The sequence below is a fragment of the Bubalus bubalis genome, chromosome 19 (assembly GCF_019923935.1).
Source record: "Bubalus bubalis isolate 160015118507 breed Murrah chromosome 19, NDDB_SH_1, whole genome shotgun sequence".
Classification (NCBI taxonomy): Eukaryota; Metazoa; Chordata; class Mammalia; order Artiodactyla; family Bovidae; genus Bubalus; species Bubalus bubalis.
This window is the reverse complement of record NC_059175.1, coordinates 18121242-18147360: the sequence shown is the minus strand read 5'-3', so window position 1 is coordinate 18147360 and position 26119 is coordinate 18121242. Positions and strand designations below refer to the sequence as shown.

General features: G+C 38.2%; 2 protein-coding genes across 8 annotated transcripts in view; one reads left to right on the top strand and one right to left on the bottom strand.

The window, feature by feature from the left end:
* ERCC8 (ERCC excision repair 8, CSA ubiquitin ligase complex subunit) overlaps nt 1-11977 on the bottom strand; it is a 53733-nt gene extending 41756 nt beyond the window's left edge. For 2 of the 5 annotated variants that reach the window (XM_006046960.3, XM_025270499.2), the window contains exons 1-3: nt 11804-11933; nt 5147-5201; nt 2043-2138 (exon numbers count right to left, since the gene is read on the bottom strand). Coding sequence is in view for 3 of the 5 variants with exons in the window: in XM_006046959.3 (XP_006047021.1) it covers nt 2043-2138; nt 11804-11880 (173 nt within the window). In the remaining 2 variants the exon portion in view is untranslated. Of the gene's footprint in view, nt 1-2042; nt 2139-5146; nt 5202-11803 lie in introns of all 5 variants that reach the window. The other 3 variants (XM_006046959.3, XM_025270498.2, XM_025270497.2) reach the window with 3 other exon arrangements.
* Nucleotides 11978-12040: 63 nt separating this feature from the next.
* NDUFAF2 (NADH:ubiquinone oxidoreductase complex assembly factor 2) overlaps nt 12041-26119 on the top strand; it is a 185226-nt gene continuing 171147 nt past the window's right edge. Inside the window, exon 1 of one of the 3 annotated variants that reach the window (XM_025270501.2) lies at nt 12041-12267. In XM_025270501.2, the coding sequence (XP_025126286.1) occupies nt 12141-12267 (127 nt within the window). In that variant the 5' untranslated portion in view covers nt 12041-12140. The remainder of the gene's footprint in view (nt 12268-26119) is intronic. The other 2 variants (XM_044932577.1, XM_025270500.2) reach the window with 2 other exon arrangements.

Sequence of the window (26119 nt, the reverse complement as noted above, 5' to 3'; positions counted from 1 at the left end):
GTTTAACAACTACAGCTTTTTTACTTTAGTTGAAACAATGTTGCAGCTTGCTTGGAAATAGTTGTGAGTTATATGTGTACCATTTCTAATTCCAGAAACATTTTGCTGAACATTTGAGCTTTGTAAAACAGTTTTTTTTTTTTTTTTTTTTTTAACCACAGCACTATATGTATTATCAATGGAAAAACAACTGTTTTCAAAGTTCAACTTTTAAAGTTAATTTAAATCGTATTTATAATAAGGTCAGATGTTTCACCTTTGCTACTTTTCACTTTCATGCATTGGAGGAGGAAATGGCAACCCACTCCCTTGTTCTTGCCTGGAGAATCCCAGGGACGGTGGGGCCTGATGGGCTGCCATCTATGGGGTCGCACAGAGTCGGACACGACTGAAGCGACTTAGCAGCAGCAGCAGAGTGACTTCCAAAAGCTTTCTTTTGATTACATTAATTGGGTGAAAAAGACCTTGAACATTACTGTAATTAACTGACTTTGCAGTTGAAGTATCTAATGGCAATGTTACTTAACTGTAAGGTAGTTGATAAATATGAATAAGTGTTTTCAGCAAGTTATATGTGAGTTGATTTTTGTGAGAAAAAGAAGACCTATATTTAATTTTCCATTAAACACCCATTTTGCTTTTTCTCTTTGCTGCTAAAAGGGCTTAATGCAAAATACAAGTCCTAGCAAACAATGAAACAGTTGTAGATTTTCACTATACAATAAAAGGGGAAACTACTATAGTAAGAATCTTGACTTTTCTGTATGTGCTCTGCAAAGACTCCTTGGCCTGTATTTCTCACACATATTTAATGCACATATAATCCATAACTTTCCATATTTCTCACTAACTCTCCCAACTGGTAGCCTACTGGATTCATGAACTTTACAGGTCAAACAACTGATCACTATCCCACCAGCACCCAAGATCAAAAGAAATCAGCTATCCCTTGCTGCTTATGTCAGGATTATTTTACAAGCAAATGTCCCACAGCTGAGCTTGATTGAGAGGTAGTATGTTCAGCCTAGAAAAGGTTAGGAAAAAAATAAATGATCACATGTCATCTTTTACATTTAACCACGTGTTAAAAGTTAGAATTTGTTCGCTGTACATGTTTCTCATATACTAGATGAGACCATGACAGAAGCTGGAATTTAAAAAATCGAATTCTATTAAACCTATCCTGGCTTATTTTAATGTAAATAATAATGCCTCATTATAATACAATGATTTGCGGCAAATGCTAAACAAAACATAACAAGACACACTTCTTTAGTTACATCTATACTTGTCCTAATTGAAGGACAAGGGTTTTGAACATTTTGGTAAAAGTAATGTGGGGTAGATGAGCTTTAAGTGGGTGGGGATGTGTGTGTGGCATGTACATATTTGCATTTTTCAAAGCACTTCAGCTGTTGCATGGAAAACGGATTTAAAGTATAGGTGATAATGCTTTTGATTAACAACAATGGCAGCAACCATTTACAATATGCCATGTCCTATGCTAATCATGTTATGCATATTATCATAATTAATCTTCACAACAAACTTGTTAATTAGGTATTGTTCTTACATTGTGTAGCTAAGGCAACTGTGAATTAGAAAGGTTACACAAATTGCTCAGGGCCACACAGCTAATAAATATAAAGCCAGGAGGAAGTCAAGTACAAGTCTGGTGTGCTTCATATACTTCTGCTTCTTATATTTGTTTTCCCACAGGACTATCTGAGAGCAACAACTGTTTTGAAATAGCTCCTAAAGACATACCTCAGCACTTACATGCTCTCTGCATCAAAACAAAAATCCAAAACTTAATATTTGTTGATTTAACAATGAATATATTTATATTAAAGTACTTTGGAAATATTTGGCAACATTTCATAGGTTCAATGTTCTGTATTTATTTGAAATTAATAATGCCAGATTTAAATGTGACAATTTAGAATTTTTATTAATTTTTATGAAATTTTACAAAATTAATCTGAAAGCAAGATTTTATTGGATCTCACTTAGGAACAAAAATGATTATATAGTAAACTTACTATCTCCTTTCAACAGGTTCAATGTCAAGGGTGTTAACTCCACTGCAATGGATCCTTTCAACATCTCTGTCTTTGTTTAACTCCAGTCCCAAAACCCTAAAAATATATATATATAAAAATTAAAAGGGAGGGCACACAGAATCCAACAACACATTAGAAGGATCATACACTATGATCAAGTGGGATTTATTCCAGGGATGCAAGGATTCTTCAATATATACAAATCAATCAATGTGATATACCACATTAACAAATTAAAAAATAAAAACCATATGATCATCTCAATAGATGTAGAAAAGGCTTTTGACAAAATTCAACACACATTTATGATAAAAACTCTCTAGAAAGTGGGCATAGAGCAAACCCACCTCAACATAGTAAAGGCCATATATGACAAACGTACAGCAAACATTATTCTTAATAGTAAAAAACTGAAAGCATTTTCTCTAAGATTAGGAACAAGATAAGAATGTCCATTCTCACCACTATTATTTAACATAGTTTTGGAAGTCCTAGCAATGCTAATCAGAGAAGAAAAAGAAATAAAAGGAATCCAAATTGGAAAAGAAGAAGTAAAACTGTCACTGTTTGCAGATGACATGATACTATACTCAGAAAATCCTAAAGATGCCACCAGAAAACTACTAGAGCTCATCAATGAATCTGGTAAAGTTGTAGGACAAAAATTAATAAACAGAAATCTCTTGCTTTCCTATACACTAACAGCGAAAGACCAGAAAAAGAAATTAAGCAAACAATCCCATTTACCATCACAACGAAAAGAATAAAAAACTTAGGCATAAACCTACCTAAGGAGGTAGAAGATCTATACTCAGAGAATTATAAGATGCTGATGAAAGAAATCAATGACACAAACAGATGGACAAACATATCATGTTTCTGGATTGGAAGAATCATTATTGTGAAAATGACTATACTACCCAAAGCAATCTACCAATTCAATGCAATCCCCATTAAACTACCAATGGCATTTTTCACAGAATTAAAAGAAAAAACTCTACAATTTGTATGGAAACACAAAAGACCCTGAAAAGCGAAAGCAATCTTGGACGAGAAAAATGGAGCTGGAGGATTCAGCTTCCTGACTTCAGACTATACCACAAAGCTATATTAATCAAGATGGTATAGTTCTGGCACAGAAATATAGAGCAATGGAACAGGATAAAAAGCTCAGAGATAAACCTCATGCATGTATGGTCACCTAACTATGACAAAGGAGGCAAGACTACAAAATGGAGAAAGGACAGTCTCTTCAATAAGTGGTGCTGGGAAAACTGGACATCTATATGTAAAAGAATAAAATTAGAACATGCTCTAACACCATGCACAAAAATAAACTCAGAATGGATTAAAGACCTAAATGTAAGGATGGACACTATAAAACTGTTACAGGAAAATACAGGCAGAATACTTCTTTACATAAACCACAGCAAGATCTTTTCTGATTCACCTTCTAGAGTACTGAAAATAAAGCAAAATGAATGGGACCTAATTAAACTTAAAAGCTTTTGTACAGCAAATGAAACCATGAACAAAATGAAGACAACCCTCAGGATGGGAGAAAATATTTGCAAATGAAGCAACTGATAACCTTCAAAACATACGAACAGCTCATGGAGCTCAATATCAGAAAAAACAAACAACTCAATAAAAAATAGGCAGAAGGCCTAAACAGACATTTTTCCAAAAGAGACATACAGATGGCCAATAAACACATGAAAAGATGTTCAACATTGCTAATTATTAGAAAAATGCAAGTCAAAACTACAATGAAGTATTATCTCACATCAGTCAGAATGGCTATCATCAAAAAAAAAAAATCAATAAATGCTGCAGAGGGTGCGGAGAAAAGGGAACCCTCTTACACGGTTGATGGGAATGTAAACTGATACAACCACTATGGAGGGTCCTTAAAAAACTAAAAATAGACCTACCATATTACTTAGCAGTCTCACTCCTGGGCACATATCCAGAGAAAACCATAGTTGAAAAAGATACATGCACCAAATCTTCATTGCAGCACTATTTACAACAGCCATGACATGGAAGCAACCTAAATATCCATCAACACAGGAATGGATAAAGAAAATGTGCTACATATATACAATGCAATATAACTCAGCCATAGAAAAGAATGAAATTGTGTCATCTGCAGAGAAATGGATGGACCTAGAGACTGTCATACAGAGTAAAGTAAGTCAGAAAGAGAAAAATATTATATAATTTATCACTTGACTATGGAATCTAGAAAAATGGTACTGATGAACTTATTCATAAAGCAGAAATAAGAGACCAAGATGTACAGAACAAAGGTACAGATACCAAGGGGGTAAGGGGCTGGTGGGATGAATTGGGAGACGGGTTGACACGTCTACACTACTACGTATAAAACAGATAACTAATGAGAACCTACTGCATAGAACAGGGAACTCTAGTCAGTGCTCTGTGGTGACCTAAATGGGAATGTAATCTAAAAAGGAGAGGATACAAGTATGCATATAACTGATTCACTTTGTTGTACAGCAAAGACTAACACAACACCGTAAAGCAACTATGCTCCCCCCAAAAGTAATTTAACAGAAGTGGAGGAGGGGGGGAGATAAAACTAAACAACAGGAAAGCAATTTAACATTAAAATGTCCTTATTTCACCAAAATTACATGAAGTTAAAAGTGGCTTAAATACAATGCTTAAATCTCCTAACATACATCCAAGGATGTTTATAGATTATTAAAAGCCTTATACAAATTTTTGAAGTATTAAGAGTATTAACAATTACATGTAAAGAGTTTCTCCTGAAGCATTATCTTAATTATCTTATGTCTTATTTAAAGAGTGTATTTTACTCATTTTAATTTAGATATCTAGAACCTGAAACAAATTTTCATGAACAAAAAGCTAAATTCTTGTAACTTAAAACTTAACTGAGGACATCTAGTGAACAAAAGCTTAAATTACAGTTTAAAAAAATTTCCCTGAATTGTTTCTTACAGAAATATAAAATGAGTATGTTCAACTCAATAAATAAGCACATTTAAATAAATAAAATTAAATATAAATAAAAGTGATTAACAAGTACTCACACAAATCAAGATGAGTGAAATTTCTGATATTCAGTAACTATAAAACATCATTATCCTGGTGAGGACATTAAGGTTAAATGAGTTAAAACATAAAAAGGGTTCATAAAAAGACTCAACATACAGTAAGTACCTGCTGCTGCTGCTAAGTCACGTCAGTCATGTCCGACTCTGTGCAACCCCATAGACAGCAGCCCACCAGGCTCCCCTGTCCCCAGGATTCTCCAGGCAAGAGCACTGGAGTGGGTTGCCATTTCCTTCTCCAATGCATGAAAGTGAAAAGTGAAAGTGAAGTTGCTCAGTCGTGTCCAACTCTTAGCGACCCCATGAACTGCAGCCTACCAGGCTCCTCCGTCCATGGAATTTTCCAGGGAAGAGTACTGGAGTGGGGTGCCACCGCCTTCTCCGAGACAGTAAGTGCCTAGTGAATGTTAACTATTAGAACCTGTCTCAATCTTTTAGATGTTAAAAAGCAATTAGGCTAATGTAACTAAATGACTTCTACATTCATTACTGATCAAAATGATGCTAATTTAAATGAGATTTTTTTCTCCTTAGACTTATTGAAACATAAATACATCATTAATAAGCTTAAGATGTATAGCATGATGGCTTAACTTAAATACAGTGTGAAATGCTTACTACAGTAGTAACATCATCATCTAACATCCATCAGCTAACAACCATTATCTCATACAAATACAACAAAAAGAAAAAAACAAAAACAAATTTCTCCTTGCGATGAGAATTATTAGGATTTACTCTCTTAACAACTTTCCTATACATCGTACTTCAGTGTCAACTATAACCAATTATATTGTACATTACACCCCTAGTACTACGTATTTATAACTGGAATTTTGTACCTTTTGACCACTTTCCTCCAATTCTTCCTCCTACCACTCCCTGACTCTGGTAATAAGTCTGATCTCTTTTTCTATGAGTTTTTAAGATTCCACATATTTATTTATTTATTTATTTTTCCCTACTTGTAGGTAATTTATTTTTTTTTATTTTTAAACTTTACATAATTGTATTAGTTTTGCCAAATATCAAAATGAATCCGCCACAGGTATACATGTGTTCCCCATCCTGAACCCTCCTCCCTCCTCCCTCCCCATTCCATCCCTCTGGGTCGTCCCAGTGCACCAGCCCCAAGCATCCAGTATCGTGCATCGAACCTGGACTGGCGACTCGTTTCATACATGATATTTTACATGTTTCAATGCCATTCTCCCAAATCTTCCCACCCTCTCCCTCTCTCACAGAGTCCATAAGACTGTTCTATACATCAGTGTCTCTTTTGCTGTCTCGTACACAAGGTTATTGTTACCATCTTTCTAAATTCCATATATATGCGTTAGTATACTGTATTGGTGTTTTTCTTTCTGGCTTACTTCACTCTGTATAATAGGCTCCAGTTTCATCCACCTCATTAGAACTGATTCAAATGTATTCTTTTTAATGGCTGAGTAATACGCCATTGTGTTCATACAGTATTTGTCTTTCCTTGTCACCCTTATTTCATTTAGCATAATGCCTTCAAGGTCCATCCATGTAGCTGCAAATGGCAGGGTTTCTTCACTTTTTGTAGCTAAATAATATTTCATTGAATATATGTAACACAACTTCTTTATCTATTCATCCATAGATGGACACTTAGTTTTCCATGTCTTGGCTATTGTAAATAAAGCTGCTATGAACATGGAGGTGCAGACACCTTTGCAAGTTATTGCTTTCATTTCCTTTGGATATATTCCCAGAAGTGAAATTGCTGGATCATACAGTAGCTCTATTTTTAATTTCTGAGCATCCTCCATAATGGTTTTCCACAGCGGCTGTACCAATTTGTAAATCTCACCAACAGTGCACAAGGGTTTTAAATTCTCTACAGCATTTAAATCCAGTCCAGCATTTGTTATGTCTTTTCCTTTTGGTAACAGATATTCTAACAGGTGTGGGGTGTTGCCTGTTGATTTTGCACTTCCTTGATGACTAGTGATGTTGGACATCTTTTCATGTATCTGTTGGTCATTTGTATATCTTCTTAGGAAAAATGCATATTCAGGGGTTTTTTTTTGTCCATTTTTTATTTTTTCCTCTTGTTATTGAGTTGAATGAGTTCTTTATATATTTTGGATATTAAGCCCTTATCAGATAAACGGTTTGAAAATCTTTTTCCCCATAGTGTAAGCTGTCTTTTCACCATGTTGACGGTTTCCTTGGCTGTACAGAAGGCTTTTAGTTTGATATAGTCTTGCTTGCTTTTGTTTCTGATTTTTTTTTTTTTTTTTTAGCCTGTGAAATCTCACTCTAGACCAATCTAATCCCTGCCTTTTAGGTAGCCTACCTCTACCCAACCTAAATACTTCAGATCTGTATCATCTGGGAACCAGAGAAGGGGCTAAGGGAAAAGGAAAGGGGAGGGTTCTACAACAGGGAACCAGGGGTAGGGTTTGTGTGGAAGGAGGCAAGGTATGCAAAAAATAATTAAAATGGCAGGCCTGAGGCTACTATCCTTAAAAAGGCCTGCTTGTAAGACTGGCCCTTACCTGCCTTCTGGGATTTCAGGAGGGTTCCCATTATTTCTGGGTAAGAATGGCTCATTGTGCCTAAACTATTTGAAGCAAACAGTGTACATTATGAATTCTTACATGCCTTCTAGGAGTCTGGAATTTTGGAACATGCTAAGCAGAAAGTGCCTACGTGGCCAGTTTGTACTTAAAAATTCTAGGCACTGAGTCTGTAATGAACTTCTCTGATAGAGATTTCATCTATGCTATCACAATTCATTGCTAAAGAAATTAAGTGTGAAAAAAAAAAAGAAAGAAATTAAGCATGTCCTATGCAACTCCACTGGGAGCTTGTGCTTGGTTTCCTTCTCAAGTCATCCATGTGCCTTTCCCTCCAATAAGTTCACCTTGTATACTTTCGCTGTAATAAATCATAATTATGAGTAATTTGGTACAACTATATGCTGCATACTGAGTCCTTCTAGAGAATCCTCAAGCCTGGGGGAGGTCTTGGGGACTCTTGGGCCAAGGCGGTGACGAGAATAGGGGAGAAAAGAGGAAGAAGAGACAAAGTGAAGGAGAGCGGATGAAGGGAAAAGTAAAAGAGTAGAGATATAGGGGAAGGCAGAGGAAATTGGGGTAAGGAGGGTAAGGAAAAGAATGAGTCCTGGTGTCTTTTAAAATCATTTTTCCAATCTCTTTGCTGAGACATCACATACTGGTCATTAATGGCCAGAATCCATTTTGATTGGCTGCTTTCCATGTCACACTGATTGCTAAATATTAGGTTGGTGCAAAAGTAATTGCAGTTTTGCATTGTTGAACTTTGCCATTTGATATTGGAATACATTCTTAAATAAATGTGGTTGTTATAAATTATTTTAATTCACATTTCTTGCTTTATCCTTTTTTGCTAATGACTTATTACTTTCTATTTATTTTATATGCATTTCAGACTATGAAAATGATGTTAGACAAAAAGCAAATTCAAATGATTTTCTTATTTGAGTTCAAAATGGGTTGTAAAGCAATGGAGACCACTTTCAACATCAACAATGTATTTGACCCAGGAACTGCTAGAAAATGTACAGTTCAGTCATGGTTCAAGAAGTTTTTCAAAGGAGACGAGAGCCTTGAAGATGAGAAGTGTGGTGGCCAGCCATCAGAAGTTGACTAGGACCAATTGAGAGTCATCATCCAAGCTGATCCTCTTACAACTACACAAGAAGTTGCTGAAGAGCTCAATGTCAATCATTCTACAGTTGTTCGGCATTTGAAGCAAACTAAAAGGTGAAAAAGTTCAATAAGTGAGTGCCTCGTAAGCTGATCACAAAAAAAAAAAAAAAATCATCGTTTTGAAGTGTCATCTTCTCTTATTCTATGCAAAAACAAAGAACCATTTCTTGATCAGATTGCAACGTGCGACGAGAAGTGGAATTTATATGACAGAGATAACCAGCTCAGTGGCTGGACCAAGAAGAAGCTCCAAAGCACTTCCCAAAGCCAAATTTGCACCAGAAAAAGGTCATGGCCACTGTTTGGTGGCCTGCTGCTGGTCTGATCCAAGACAGCTTTCTGAATTCTGGCGAAACCATTATGTCTGAGAATACGTTCAGCAAATTGATGAGACGCACTGAAAACTACCAGGCCTGCAGCCGGCACTGGTCACCAGAAAGGGCCCAATCCTTCTCCATGTCAATTCCTGACCACACATTGCACAACCAATGCTTCAAAAGCTGAAAGAATCGGGCTATGATGTTTTGCCTCATCCATCATATTCACCTGACCTCTTGCCAATGACTACCACTTCTTCAAGGATCTTGACAACTTTTTGCAGGGAAAACGCTTTCACAACCAGCAGGAGGCAGAAAATGCTTTCCAAGAATTCATCAAATCCTGAAGCACAGATTTTCAAACAAACCTATTTCTTGTTGGCAAAAATGTGTTGTATGTAATGGTTACTATTTTGATTAATAAACATGTATTTGACCCTAGTTTGAGTTTCACTGGTAGCTCAGCTGGTAAGGAATCTGTTTGCAATGCAGGAGACCCTGCTTCAATTCCTGAGTCAGAACATACCCTGGAAAAGGGATAGGATACCAACTCCAGTATTCTTGGGCTTCCCTGGTGGCTCAGATGGTAAAGAATCTGCCTGCAATGTGGGAGACCTGGGTTTGATCACTGAGTTGGAAAGATCCCTTGGAGGAGGGCACAGGAATCCACTCCAGTATTCTTGCCTAGAGAATCCCCATGCACAGAGGAGCCTGATGGGCCACAGACCGTGGGGTTGCAGAGTCAGACACAACACTGGGCAACTAAACACAGCACATAATGATTTAAAATTTATGGTCCAAAATGGCAATTACTTTTGTACCAACTTAATACATTTAATATCCTGTGGTAAACCATAATAGAAAAGAATATTAAAAAAGAATGTATATATGTATGCTGCTGCTGCTGCTAAGGTGCTTCAGTCGTGTCCAACTCTGCGACCCCATAGATGGCAGCCCACCAGGCTCCCCCGTCCCTGGGATTCTCCAAGCAAGAACACTGGAGTGGGTTGCCATTTCCTTCTCCAATGCAGGAAAGTGAAAGTGAAGTCGCTCAGTCGTGTCCGACTCTATGTGACCCCATAGACAGCAGACTACCAGGCTCCTCTGTCCATTGGATTTTCCAAGCAAGAGTACTGGAGTGGGTTGCCATTGCCTTCTCCAGTATATATGTATACATTCATGTATATATTGTACATACATAGATGTATATATGTATACAACTGAGTCACCGTGCTGTACAGTAGAGATGGGCACAACATTATAAATCAACTGTGTGTGTGTGCTCAGTCACTCAGTCATGTCTGATTCTTTGCGAGTCCATGGACTGTGGCCTGCCTGACTCCCCTGTCCATGGGATTTTCCAGGCGAGGATATTGGAATGGGTTACCATGCCCTCGTCCAGGGGATCTTCCTGACCCAGGGATCGAACCCATGTTTCTTAAGTCTCCGGCATTAGTGGGTGGATTCTTTACTGTTGTGCCACCTGGGTATACTTCAATTTAAAAAAAAAAAGTTTCAAAAAAAAAAAATCAAACTGCTGAAAACAAAAAACAAAGAAAATTTCAAAAGCAATCAGAGGATAACAAATTACCTATAGAGAAACAGTGGTTCAAATGACTGCAGATTCCTTTCCACAAACTACAGGGCCATCAAGACTTGCTCTATAAAAATTGCTAAACAAAGTTCTTCAGACAGAAGCAAAGTGATATAAGAAGGAAACTTGGGCTATCAGGAATGAAGAGACAGCAACAGAAATGATATGGATCTAAACAGATTATTCTTTTCCTTAAAATATGTTTGATGGTTGAAAACAAAAATTGTAACACTGTCCAGTGGAGTTTACAATGTGTGTAAATACAATATATAAGACAACACTCTTCATAGGGCTGAAAAAAAGACCTGTGATTCTATTTCTTAGCTATTTTTCAAATATCTTCACCCTCTGTTCCAGCTGCCACAACCCTGGCTCAGGCTTCCCTCAACACTCTCCTTGCAACAGTTACCTAACTTGGTTCTCACTCTTGCTCTCAACTTCAATCCATTCTCCAAGCTGATGACAAAACGCAATAGTTGTCACCTTTTTCTGATCGTCATACCCCATAACCAAGCATACAAGGCTCTTCCCCATCTAGCCCTCTCTACTTCTCCAGCTTCATCTCTTGTCAATGGCCCTCTCCTCACAGTTCTCTGCCTCGAGTCACGCTAAATTTTGTTCAATTTCTGGCCTATGCTCGGCCTTCAACATATTGCTTGGCACATAGTAGGACCTCACTAAATACGCTGAATGAAATGAAAGAATAAATTCTTGAACGATAGTTATTCCTTGGGAGGCGGAGAGAAAGCATGAGAGAAAAGGAATAAAATTAAAATATCCTCATTTTGATGTAAAGCGCCCTCACCCGAGCCTTTTTTCGCACCCAGTTGCCTATGGACAAAAGGTAACTTGTTTTCTCCACTCACAGAGCAGAAGAGAGTAAAGCCCAGTGTGGTGGCAGGCAAGTGATAATGAGGCGGAAAAGTGTGAGGCAAGGCTAACACAGTCTTGGTCTACATTTTAACTAGCATGTTAGAGAAAAAAGTAAGGCTTTCTTTACCTCCGTGTGGACTCTGCTCTCCGGAGGCGAAGAGGGTCTTCTAAACCCGCTTGTCGGGCCGACAAGAACCCTAGCATCCCGTTCTTTCACATTGGCTTGAGAACTGGACGCTGCCATGACAGAACTCGGAGGCGGGGTTGTAGTAGCGAAGCCTCCCATTGGTTAAGCATGATGCCATCCGACCAATGGAGAGTGCCTTTATTAGAGAGTGCGCGGATGGAGGTGGGTGGGACGCCTCGGCGTTGGTGGGCGGGGTCAGCGGTGGGGGCGTTCCCGCTTTGGTTGCTGAGATCCGGGAAGATCCCGCCGCCACCCGCGCGGGAGCTGGTGGAATAGCATGGGTTGGTCTCAGCGTTTGTTCGGCGTCCTGCGGAGAGCACTGTCCAAGGAAGTGAAAGAGCAAGTGGGCACAGACCGGTTCGGGAACAAATACTATTATATCCCGGAGTACAAGAATTGGAGAGGTGAGATGAGAGCGAGGGCAGCGGTTGGGTGGTCGGAAAACGACGTGCGGCACTAGTGGTAATCAGCAGAGTGGTCAGCCGAGTTTGTGCACCCCGCCGCGCCCTCCGCGCTCGCCACTTGCTTGCAGTCGGGCTGTCACTGAGTGGCCCGCCAAGTGCCTGAGTCCCTGCGCCGCAGCGTCTAGGTTTTGAGCCCTGCCGCCGCGGCGCTAGCTCCGCACACTCCTCCGCCCAGCGCCGGGAGCCTTGGCCGGCGCCCTGTGTGGGTCCTTGCGATCGGCAGTGTAGATAGGGACAAGTCCAGGGAGGTTTTAACCAAAGGGTCCAGGGAGAGATAGGGACGTACCTTTCCTCCTCCCTGGTCGCCAGTGCCCACCTTGCGACCGAGGGTCGTGGGGAAATTGAAGAGATGTTATTTTGAGCGCCTCTGCTCTCCTCTTTCTTGGTATTGACCTTGTAAAGTGGCTCCGGCGTTGGCCCCAAGCGTCACCTTTCTCGCGGACAAAACTGTCAGAAGTAGGTCCATGCTCCCTGACAGTGTGGAAAAGAGATCCCATCACCAGACCCCACGTTACCTTTCCCTCGAGTTTGCACTCCCAAGACCCTGTTGCGCTCACTTTAAGATACATGGCGCTAATCGTGTTTCTGTGTAGGAATCTTGCAGTAAAGTCTTGGTGTTTGCGGAGGTAGGGGGCGTTCCTGGTCCTTGAAATCACACCACGTGGCAGTAATCTCCTCTGTGTTTTTGCATTACCAGGATGCAGAAGATCTCAGGCTTTGGGGTCAGAAAGGCTTGGGTTCTAGAATCTCAGCTTTGACGTCTAATTGAGGGATCAAGGACAAAGCATTTGTCCTCCCAAGTATCAGGATCCTTACTTGAAAGAGATGATAATAATATTGAGAAGCACTAAGACCTTTGAAAGTGGTGTTTCATTCACTTCGTATAACTCTTGATAGAGGAAATTTTTTCTTCCTCGTAGAGCACATGTAAAGCATATTTATTATTACTCAAAATTGTTTTGCCTAACCTTTTTCTGTAAATTATTTTAATATCTTAGACTTGTTTCCCTAATGAGCGGTTTAAACTGTATCAGGGCAGGAAATATTTCTTTCTTAAAAAAGTCCACAAAGAACCTAGCATGGTGGTGAAGTATTTCTTGAAAGATTGCAAACAGAGGGAAAGATGTTTATTTTTCATAAATTGTCAGGTAACAGTAAAAACAAATATAATACATGTTTCAATGCCATTTTCCCAAATCATCCCCCCCCCCCCCTCTCCCACAGAGTCCAAAAGACTGTTCTATACATCTGTGTCTCTTTTGCTGTCTCACATACAGGGTTATCGTTACCATCTTTCTAAATTCCATGATGCGGGATACAGGATGCTTGGGGCTAGTACACTGGGATGACCCAGAGGGATGGTATGGGGAGGGAGGTGGGAGGGGGATTCAAAGTAATTAACCTCTAATTAAAATAAATAAATTAAAAAAAATATCTAAAACATCGGATTGATCTAAAGTATAATTTACATATGGTAACATTCATCCTTTTTGATGTATGATTTTATGATATTTGACAGTCATAAATATCACCAGAATCAAGATACAGAGCAGTTGCATCACCCCCAGTAGTCCCTCTTAACCCTTAGTAGTTCCTCCTCTCACCCTAACCCTGCCGTTGGCAACCGCTGATTTATGTTACTATAGTTTTGCTTTTTCCAGAATGTCATGTAAATGGAGAGAAGATGCAGTCTTTTGAGTCTAGCTAATTTCATGCGGCATGATGCAGTTGAGATTCGTCCATGTGTCAGTAGTTGCTTTTTGTTACTAAGTGGTATTCCAATTCCATTGTGCCGGTTTACCACAGTTTATCCATTCACCTGCTGAATGACCTGTAGGTGGTTTCCAGTTTTTGGTGACTGTGCAGAAAGCCTCTATAAAAATTCCCATACAGGATTTCCAATGAACATTATTTCTCTTGGGTGAACAGCTAGGAATGGGATTGCTGTCTTTTGTGGTAAATGTATCAATATATATATATAACTATATAAGAAACTGCTTTCCAAACTGGTTGTACCATATTGCATTCCTGCCAGCAACACATGAAAGTTCTAGTTTCACATTCTCACCAGAACTAGGTTCTGTCAGTTTTAAAGTGGCTCCAGCGTTGGCCCCAAGCGTCACCTTCCTCGCGGACAAAAGTAGGTCATGCTCACTGACAGTGTGGAAGAGAGATCCCATCACCAGACCCCACGTTACCTTTCCCTCGAGTTTGCACTCCCAAGACCCTGTTGCACTCACTTTAAGATACCTGGGCTTCCCTGGTGGTGCAGTGGTAAAGAACCCACCTGCCAATACAGAAGATGAGGGTTCAGTCCCTAAGTCTGGAAGATCCCCTGGAGAAGGAAATGGAAACCTACTCTAATATTATTGTCTGGGAAATTCCATGGACAGAGGAGCCTTGCAGACCCCACTCCATGGGGTCACAAAAAATCGGACATGACCTAGTGACTAAACAACAATAGGTAGCTAGTGTTATCTCATTGTGGTTTTAATTTCCATTTTCCTAATGACTGAGGATGTTAAGAATCTTTTCATATGCTTATTTGCCAACCATGGGTCTTTGGTGAAGTATCTGTTAAGTCTTTTGACCATTAAAAAAATTTGTATTAGTTTCATTTCTTTGAAAATATAGTATCATTAAAGAAAGACTTAAATTAGCAAAATCATGTGTATTCTAAAATAATTTGTGAGTCAAAGGATATGTTTAATTTTATTATAATACCAAGTTGTTTTCCAAAGTGCTTATGCTGATGGCACCCCACTCCAGTACTCTTGCCTGGAGAATCCCATGGACAGAGGAGCCTGGTGGGCTGCAGTCCATGGGGTTGCTAAGAGTCCAACACGACTGAGCGACTTCACTTTCACTTTTCACTTTCATGCATTGGAATAGTAAATGGCAACCCACTCCAGTGTTCTTGCCTGGAGAATCCCAGGGACAGGGGAGCCTGGTAGGCTGCCGTCTGTGGGGTCACACAGAGTCGGACACGACTGAAGTGACTTAGCATAGCATAGCATATGCTGATTTATACTTCGGTTAGCTTGATATTTTGAATCCAGGTACTCTTGATTGTAGAGTTGATTTTCTTGATTGTGAAAAAAATTCGGCTTTTATTAATAATGTAGTACAATCACTGTATGCACCTGTTTAATATCTCTTTGTGTCTCAGTTCTTGGATAGTTGAGGACTGTGGCACAGATATGTTGTACAGTCTGTAAATACCATTACACATTTCCTAAGTCTTCTGCTGTAAAGCAAGGGAAAATATTTTTAGTTTGTTTTCAAGCGAGTTTTCCAAAAATAAGTCATCTAACTTTTTTATTTCCTGGATATGAAAGGTGCTTCTTACAGGTCTCCTGGAGTTTTCTTTGAATTGCATAAATTGAACACCACCAATGAGTAGTGTTTAAGAACCCTTTGGAGGAAATTAATTTTTCTTTTAATTCAGTTAATTACTCTGGTGCTAGTCATCAAAGAACTACTGTATTTTTTACATAGGATATTATTTAATAAGGGAAAAATGTGTTGTTATGTAGTTCAAAATAAGTCTTGAGTATTATCCAGTCAGCTGAATTTAAGTTTAGAATTGTTGAAATTTTAACTTAAAAAAAAAAACAAACCTGTTGACATTTCAAGATAAAAAGATTAAGAGCATTGCATGTATTTGGCATTTTTTTTTCTTTAGCCATGGACTTTATTGTTTGAATATTTGCAATTATTATTCTATACACAAATGTTAATTTCTTACAAAACTCTGTATTCCATATTGCTAGGTCACTTCACTCGTCATTTTATGTCACATTTCCATCAAGAACTATTTCCCCAAATCGCCATCTGCCTGATTGTGTGTTGTTGTTGTTCAGTTGCTAAGTTGTGTACGACTCTGCGATGCCAGACACTAGTCCACCAGGCTCATCTGTCCATGAGATTTTCCAGGCAAGAATACTGGAGTGGGTTGCCATTTCCTTCTCCAGGGAGTATTTGGCATTTTTGATAACAAAGTACTGATTAGCATATTTTTTATTGAAAATTTGCCTGCTCTAGAGTAGATTATTTAGTAAAAGATTCCTTAAAGTTTATCTAGAAAATTCCTTTGTTATTGCACCCTTCTTATATGTAATTTACTTGAATTTTTATCCAGCCAGTTCCACTTATCTCATGTTTCAAAAGGTAATTCTCTTCCTTTCTAAGATAAATTCTTGTATTTGTATACTTCATTCTTACAGGAACCTTTTTGAACCTCGTTTTGTTATTTTCACTTCTTTTTTTGCACATTTATTAAACATTGCACCCCTAAAAACTAACAAATTTATTAACTGAACTATTTTGAGCTGTTAATTTGCTAATAGACATTGTGAGTATCCAGATTTGGCGGGGTGAGGTGAATATTGTGCATAATTTGCAAAAGCACCTGTTTTTGTCTTTTGAGTATTGTGTTTATTTTGGGGCACCACACTTTAGAAGAGATGCTTGGAAAACTAAAGAGTCCAGACAGGAATAGTTATGATGATGAAATTTTGTAGAGATTATGTCCGTAAGTTTTATTACCTGCAAGTCTTGAGCAAGTTTACCCTGTGAAGATTAGTTTTAGGAGAGGCTTCAAGTATTTGAAAAATTGTGGTGTAGAAAAGGATTAGGCTCATCTGTATAGCCTTTAACTCAGAATTTAGATCAGAGGGTAGATGTTTACCTTTTTTTTATAAGAAACAACTTTCAGACTGTTGGGCTGTGCTAGAGAAGGAAGAGAGTGCTTTATGTTTGATTGTACTGGGAGAATTTAGGGAGATAAGTAGCTGGAGACATTTGATCAGCACCTTGAAGGATAAATAGGATTTCACAAAGAGTGTTAGGGGAGTATTCCTGGTCGGTGGTGGGAAGAGATGGGAAATACCACAGAGATGAGAAGGTGAGTCCCATGTGGGTAGACTTCAGTGCAGAAGAACAGTGGAAAGCTGTTCTAGTGAGGTGATAGACAAGGTCAGCTTATAAAAGACCTTACATAGGTTTGAAGTTTATACTTCATTATGAGATAGTAGGTAACCACTGAAAGCTTTTCAACAGAGAGAAGTTTGTGACATAATTAGAGCTGTTAGAGAAATGGCTCTGGAAGCTCTGCAAAAGATGAGCTCGAGGGGAAAGGAAGGAACTACAGTTCTACTAGGTGAGAGCATTGCTGGATTTACCCTGATCCTAGAGAGAGATCTTACTGGACTGAAGTGAAGGAAAAGGAAAGAAAAGTTTGATTTAGTAAAGCTTTTGGACTGGGTAATGAATTGGACTGATAGAAGGGAAAGAAAAGAGAAGAGGCCGAAGATGATTTTGTTGTTTTAATTCTGGAGAACTGGTGAATGGTGGTGTGTTGATCCATGCAAATGGAGGCTAACAGGGACTAATGAAAACACATAAGCAGCCTTTAGGTTGGGGTTGATGAAAGAATACATAATTTGTTGCTTATAAGAGGGCAGCTTTATAATTAGGCAGTTGTGTACTCAGATCTGCACTTCCAAACATGTCAGCAATTAAAGTACAAATTTGGAAGCCATCTTAATATAGGTGGTCACTAAAACTGTAGGAATAGTTGGATTCAGGCAAGGAAAAAACAATAACATGAGATTAAGAGACAGGTATTTGGGAACCCGGTCATTTCAGTGGCTTCCCATCACCTGAGAGTAAATCTGAACCACCTGGCAGACATTTATGACCTTTGAGTCCATCTTGAAAGTGATCTTGGGCTTCCCTGGTGGCTCAGAGGGTAAAGCGTCTGCCTACAATGAGAGAGACCCAGATTCGATCCCTGGGTGGGGAAGATCCCCTGGAGAAGGAAATGGCAACCCACTCCAGTACTCTTGCCTGGAAAATCCCATGGACAGAGAAGTATGGTATGCTACAGTCCATGGGGTCGCAAAGAGTCAGACACGACTGAGTGACTTCACTTTCACTTTGAAAGTGATACTTGTTTTTAATCTAATCTTGAGATCAATGGTTTGTAAGAAGCCTGAATGTTTATGCTATTAGGAGAGCTCAAACCTGAAAGCTTATATGATTTCCGATATATCAGGGAGTTGAATCAGATAGTATTTAATTTTCAGCATTCAAAAAAATCGTAATATTAAACTTAACTGAATGTACTTATATAAGAGTTGCATCTTATACACTATAATATTGAAAGTGTTAGTCATTCAGTCGTGTCTGACTCTTTGTGACCCCATAGACTGTAGCCCCTCAGGCTTCTCTGTCCATGGAATTCTCCTGGTAAGAATACTGGAGTGGGTAGCCATTCCCTTCTCCAGGGGATCTTCCCGACTCTGGGATTGAACCCAGGTCTCCTTCATTGCAGGTGGATTCTTTACTATCTGAACCACCAGGGAAGCCCTAGTCTTGCATCTAGTCTGTAACTTTGCATAATACTGAGTTTCAGATGATGTTCCCAAAATGGAATAGACTGGGGGCAAGGCAGGGATAACAGTGGGCATTAGGTAGCAGTGACTCTTTCTTCTAGAATCCAGGACAAACATTTCATCAAACATGGTAGATTAGTTTTTGGAACACATTTTAAAAACCTGTAGAACCTTCACTAGGGCTTTTGTAGTGAATTGTTTACACCAGGCTACTGGCAGTGATTTTTGAACCGTTCATAGTTTAATAATTAAGAAATAAACCTATTCAAGTTCAGCATTGTATTAGAAAATCTTACATTCTAGAAGATTTTTTTCACTTTGTGTTCAAGTTTTTAATGAAGCATTATTGTATATTTATAAAAATTGTGAACAAAGAAAAATCTATGCTAAGATTTTAGTGAAAGCGTTTATTACCAAATTATATATTTATACTTTCTGTATTTATTTGATTGTGTTTAAATTCACATATATGTAGATTATCAGTGTCCCAGACGTGTTTATAATAAAATTTCCTGGATTTTACATTTCATGCTTTTTGGTTTTAAAATAAAAAGAAGATGGCCTTTGAATATGGCATTTCCAGACACTTTTGGGAAGTCAAATAAACTACACTTTAAAGGTGATAATTTAGAATTGAGGTTTGTCCATCTAAAATAGAAGTTTGTATAAAATTAAAGTTTATTTATGTCTGTGTGCTTCCTTTTAAAAAAAATTAGTTGGATTTTACCTCTTTTCTAACCTGAGAATCATTTATTTTATTTATTCAGTTATCTTTATTAAATTATAAAATATTTTGAATATAAAAAATAGAATGATAGTGCAAACCTCCATGTACCTACCCATCACTCATTTGAAACAGTTATTAACACATGACTACATTTTATTTTCTTCCCACCCTGCTACCCACCTCTCCTCTAATTTTGAAACAAATACAAAACATCATGTCAGGTTACCTATAAACATTTCTTATATGTCTCAAACACAGACTCCTCTTTTTAAATTAAAAACAATTTTTTTTTTGGTTCTGCTGGGTCTTCAGTGCTGCACATGGGCTTTCTCTAGCTGCAGCGAACTGAGACTACTCTTCACTGCTGTGCGTGTGCTCTAGGCACGCGGGCTTCAACAGTTGCAGTGTGAGCGCTCACTAGTTGTGGCGCAGGGGCTTCGTTGCCCCGTAGCACGTGGAGTCTTCCTGGATCAGGGATTGAAGCCATGTCTGCTGCACTGGCAGGTTCATCTTTAACCACTGGACTACCAGGGAAGTACCTCTTTTTAACTATAAAAATAACACCATCATCACATATATGATGTCTTAATATGAAATTTTCTGTCCTTCCCATTTCCCTAGTTGTCCATAATCCTCTTATTTATAAGAGAATTCTTATGTTCCCTATAACTCTCTTATTGGTTTACTTAGTTTTGCAGTTGGTATAAATTGAGCTCCAAACAAAATCCTTGCATTATGATCACTAATATGGTTTTTTCTTAATATTTATTTATTTGGCTGTGCCAGGTCTTAGCTGTGACATGCGGGATTTTTTTTATATTTTTTTTAGTTGTGGAACATGGGTTCTTTAGTTGTGGCATCTGAACTCTTAGTTGTGGTATATGAGATTTTGTTCCCTGGCCATGGAGGGAACCCAGGACCCCGCATTAGGAGTGTGGAATCTTAGCCACTGGACCACCAAGAAAGTCCCACTAATATGGGACTTTTTAAGAACCTTTAAAGTCTCCTGTAGTTTGTTTATTTATTTATTATTATTTTTTTAATTTTTTAAAATTTTATTTTTAAACTTTACAAAATTGTATTAGTTTTGCCAAATATCAAAATGAATCCACCACAGGTATACACGTGTTACCCATCCTGAACCCTCCTCCCTCCTCCCTCCCCATACCATCCCTCTGGGTCGTCCCAGTGCACCAGCCCCAAGCATCCAGTATCGTGCATCGAACCTGGACTGGCAACTGTTTCATACATGATATTTTACATGTTTCAATGCATTCTCCCAAATCTTCCCACCCTCTCCCTCTCCCACAGAGTCCATAAGACTGTTCTATACATCAGTGTCTCTTTTGCTGTCTCGTAGTAACCCTGTGTAACCCTTTTACACAGGGTTATTGTTACCATCTTTCTAAATTCCATATATATGCGTTAGTATACCATATTGGTGTTTTTCTTTCTGGCTTACTTCACTCGGTATAATAGGGTCCAGTTTCATCCACCTCATTAGAACTGATTCAAATGTATTCTTTTTAATGGCTGAGTAATACTCCATTGTGTATATGTACCACAGCTTTCTTATCCATTCATCTGCTGATGGACATCTAGGTTTCTTCATGTCCTGGCTATTATAAAACAGTGCTGCGATGAACATTGGGGTACACATGTCTCTTTCAATTCTGGTTTCCTCAGTGTGTATGCCCAGCAGTGGGATTGCTGGATCATAAGGCAGATCTATTTCCAGTTTTTTAAGGAATCTCCACACTGTTCTCCATAGTGGCTGTACTAGTTTGCATTCCCACCAACAGTGTAAGAGGGTTCCCTTTTCTCCACACCCTCTCCAGCATTTATTATTTGTAGACTTTTGGATCGCAGCCATTCTGACTGGCGTGAAATGGTACCTCATAGTGGTTTTGATTTGCATTTCTCTGATAATGAGTGATGTTGAGCATCTTTTCATGTGTTTGTTAGCCATCTGGATGTCTTCTTTGGAGAAATGTCTATTTAGTTCTTTGGCCCATTTTTTGATTGGGTCATTTATTTTTCTGGAGTTGAGCTGTGGAGTTGCTTGTATATTCTCGAGATTAGTTGTTTGTCAGTTGCTTCATTTGCTATTATCTTCTCCCATTCTGAAGGCTGTCTTTTCACCTTGCTAATAGTTTCCTTTGATGTGCAGAAGCTTTTAAGGTTAATTAGGTCCCATTTGTTTATTTTTGCTTTTATTTCCAATATTCTGGGAGGTGGGTCATAGAGGATCCTGCTGTAATGTATGTCAGAGTGTTTTGCCTATGTTCTCCTCCAGGAGTTTTATAGTTTCTGGTCTTACGTTGAGATCTTTAATCCATTTTGAGTTTATTTTTGTGTATGGTGTTAGCAAGTGTTCTTGTTTCATTCTTTTACACGTGGTTGACCAGATTTCCCAGCACCACTTGTTAAAGAGATTGTCTTTAATCCATTGTATATTTTTGCCTCCTTTGTCAAAGATAAGGTGTCCATATGTGCGTGGATTTATCTCTGGGCTTTCTGTTTTGTTCCATTGATCTATATTTCTGTCTTTGTGCCAGTACCATACTGTCTTGATGACTGTGGCTTTGTAGTAGAGCCTGAAGTCAGGTAGGTTGATTCCTCCAGTTCCATTCTTCTTTCTCAAGATCGCTTTGGCTATTCGAGATTTTTTGTATTTCCATACAAATTGTGAAATTATTTGTTCTAGCTCTGTGAAGAATACTGTTGGTAGCTTGATAGGGATTGCATTGAATCTATAAATTGCTTTGGGTAGTATACTCATTTTCACTCTATTGATTCTTCCAATCCATGAACATGGTATATTTCTCCATCTATTAGTGTCCTCTTTGATTTCTTTCACCAGTGTTTTATAGTTTTCTATATATAGGTCTTTAGTTTCTTTAGGTAGATATATTCCTAAGTATTTTATTCTTTCCGTTGCAATGGTGAATGGAATTGTTTCCTTAATTTCTCTTTCTGTTTTCTCATTATTAGTGTATAGGAATGCAAGGGATTTCTGTGTGTTGATTTTATATCCTGCAACTTTACTATAGTCATTGATTAGTTCTAGTAATTTTCTGGTGGAGTCTTTAGGGTTTTCTATGTAGAGGATCATGTCATCTGCAAATAGTGAGAGTTTTACTTCTTCTTTTCCAATATGGATTCCTTTTATTTCTTTTTATGCTCTGATTGCTGTGGCCAAAACTTCCAAAACTATGTTGAATAGTAATGGTGAAAGTGGGCACCCTTGTCTTGTTCCTGACTTGAGAGGAAATGCTTTCAATTTTTCACCATTGAAGATAATGTTTGCTATGGGTTTGTCATATATAGCTTTTATTATGTTGAGGTATGTTCCTTCTATTCCTGCTTTCTGGAGAGTTTTTATCATAAATGGATGTTGAATTTTGTCAAAGACTTTCTCTGCATCTATTGAGATAATCATATGGTTTTTATTTTTCAATTTGTTAATGTGGTGTATTACATTGATTGATTTGCGGATATTGAAGAATCCTTGCATCCCTGGGATAAAGCCCACTTGGTCATGGTGTATGATCTTTTTAATGTGTTGTTGGATTCTGATTGCTAGAATTTTGTTAAGGATTTTTGCATCTATGTTCATCAGTGATATTGGCCTGTAGTTTTCTTTTTTTGTGGGATCTTTGTCAGGTTTTGGTATTAGGGTGATGGTGGCCTCATAGAATGAGTTTGGAAGTTTACCATCCTCTGCAATTTTCTGGAAGAGTTTGAGCAGGATAGGTGTTAGCTCTTCTCTAAATTTTTGGTAGAATTCAGCTGTGAAGCCGTCTGGACCTGGGCTTTTGTTTGCTGGAAGATTTTTGATTACAGTTTCAATTTCCGTGCTTGTGATGGGTCTGTTAAGATTTTCTATTTCTTCCTGGTCGAGTTTTGGAAAGTTGTACTTTTCTAAGAATTTGTCCATTTCTTCCACGTTGTCCATTTTATTGGCATATAATTGTTGATAGTAGTCTCTTATGATCCTTTGTATTTCTGTGTTGTCTGTTGTGATCTCTCCATTTTCATTTCTAATTTTATTGATTTGATTTTTCTCCCTTTGTTTCTTGATGAGTCTGGCTAATGGTTTGTCAATTTTATTTATCCTTTCAAAGAACCAGCTTTTTGCTTTGTTGATTTTTGCTATGGTCTCTTTTGTTTCTTTTGCATTTATTTCTGCTCTAAGTTTTAAGATTTCTTTCCTTCTACTAACCCTGGGGTTCTTCATTTCTTCCTTTTCTAGTTGCTTCAGGTGTAGAGTTAGGTTATTTATTTGACTTTTTTCTTGTTTCTTGAGGTATGCCTGTATTGCTATGAACTTCCCCTTAGCACTGCTTTTACAGTGTCCCATAGGTTTTGGGTTGTTGTGTTTTCATTTTCATTCGTTTCTATGCAAATTTTTATTTCTTTTTTGATTTCTTCTGTGATTTGTTGGTTCTTCAGCAGCGTGTTGTTCAGCCTCCATATGTTGGAATTTTTAATAGTTTTTCTCCTGTAATTGAGAGCTAATCTTACTGCATTGTGGTCAGAAAAGATGTTTGGAATGATTTCTATTTTTTTGAATTTACCAAGGCTAGCTTTATGGCCCAGGATGTGATCTATCCTGGAGAAGGTTCCATGTGTGCTTGAGAAAAAGGTGAAATTCATTGTTTTGGGATGAAATGTCCTATAGATATCAGTTAGGTCTAACTGGTCTATTATATCATTTAAAGTTTGTGTTTCCTTGTTAATTTTCTGTTTAGTTGATCTATCCATAGGTGTGAGTGGGGTATTAAAGTCTCCCACTATTATTGTGTTATTGTTAATTTCTCCTTTCATACTTGTTAGCATTTGTCTTACTGTGGTGCTCCCGTGTTGGGTGCATATATATTTATAATTGTTATATCTTCTTCTTGGATTGATCCTTTGATCATTATGTAATGACCTTGTCTCTTTTCACAGCCTTTGTTTTAAAGTCTGTTTAATCTGGTATGAGTATTGCTACTCCTGCTTTCTTTTGGTCCCTATTTGCATGGAAGATCTTTTTCCAGCCCTTCACTTTCAGTCTGTATGTGTCCCCCGTTTTGAGGTGGGTCTCTTGTAGACAACATATGTAGGGGTCTTGTTTTTGTATCCATTCAGCCAGTCTTTGTCTTTTGGTTGGGGCATTCAACCCATTTACGTTTAAGGTAATTACTGATAAGTATGATCCCGTTGCCAATTACTTTATTGTTTTGGGTTCGAATTTATACACCGTTTTTGTTTCCTGTCTAGGGAATATCCTTTAGTATTTGTTGGAGAGCTGGTTTGGTGGTGCAGAATTCTCTCAGCTTTTGCTTGTCTGAAAAGCTTTTGATTTCTCCTTCATACTTGAATGAGATCCTTGCTGGGTACAATAATCTGGGCTGTAGGTTATTTTCTTTCATCATTTTAAGTATGTCTTGCCATTCCCTCCTGGCTTGAAGAGTTTCTATTGAAAGATCAGCTGTTATCCTTATGGGAATTCCCTTGTGTGTTATTTGTTGTTTTTCCCTTGCTGCTTTTAATATTTGTTCTTTGTGTTTGATCTTTCTTAATTTGATTAATATGTGTCTTGGGGTGTTTCGCCTTGGGTTTATCCTGTTGGGGACTCTCTGGGTTTCTTGGACTTGGGTGATTATTTCCTTCCCCATTTTAGGGAAGTTTTCAACTATTATCTCCTCAAGTATTTTCTCATGGTCTTTCTTTTTGTCTTCTTCTTCTGGGACCCCTATGATTCGAATGTTGTAGCGTTTAATATTGTCCTGGAGGTCTCTGAGATTGTCCTCATTTCTTTTAATTCGTTTTTCTTTTACCCTCTCTGCTTCATTTATTTCTACCATTCTATCTTCTAATTCACTAATCCTATCTTCTGCCTCTGTTATTCTACTATTTGTTGCCTCCAGAGTGTTTTTAACTTCACTTATTGCATTATTCATTATATATTGACTCTTTTTTATTTCTTCTAGGTCCTTGTTAAACCTTTCTTGCATCTTCTCAATCCTTGTCTCCAGGCTATTTATCTGTGATTCCATTTTAATTTCAAGATTTTGGATCAATTTCACTATCATTATTCGGAATTCTTTATCAGGTAGATTCCCTATCTCTTCCTCTTTGGTTTGGTTTGGTGGGCATTTATCCTGTTCCTTTATCTGCTGGGTATTCCTCTGTCTCTTCATCTTGTTTAAATTGCTGAGTTTGGGGTGTCCTTTCTGTATTCTGGCAGTTTGTGGAGTTCTCTTTATTGTGGTGTTTCCTTGCTGTGTGTAGGTTTGTACAGGTGGCTTGTCAAGGTTTCCTGGTTAGGGAAGCTTGTGTCGGTGTTCTGGTGGGTGGAGCTGTATTTCTTCTCTCTGGAGTGTAATGAAATGTCCAGTAATGAGTTATGAGATGTTTATGGTTTTGGGGTGACTTTGGGCAGCCTGTATCTTGAAGCTCAGGGCTGTGTTCCTTTGTTGCTGGAGAATTTGCTTGGTATGTCTTGCCCTGGAACTTGTTGGCCCTTGTGTGGTGCTTGGTTTCAGTGTCGGTATGGAGGCGTTTGATGAGCTCCTGTCAATTAATGTTCCTTGGAGTCAGGAGTTCCCTGGAGTCAGGGTTTGGACTTAAGCCTCCTGCTTCCAGTTATTGGTCTTATTTTTACAGTAGTTTCAAAACT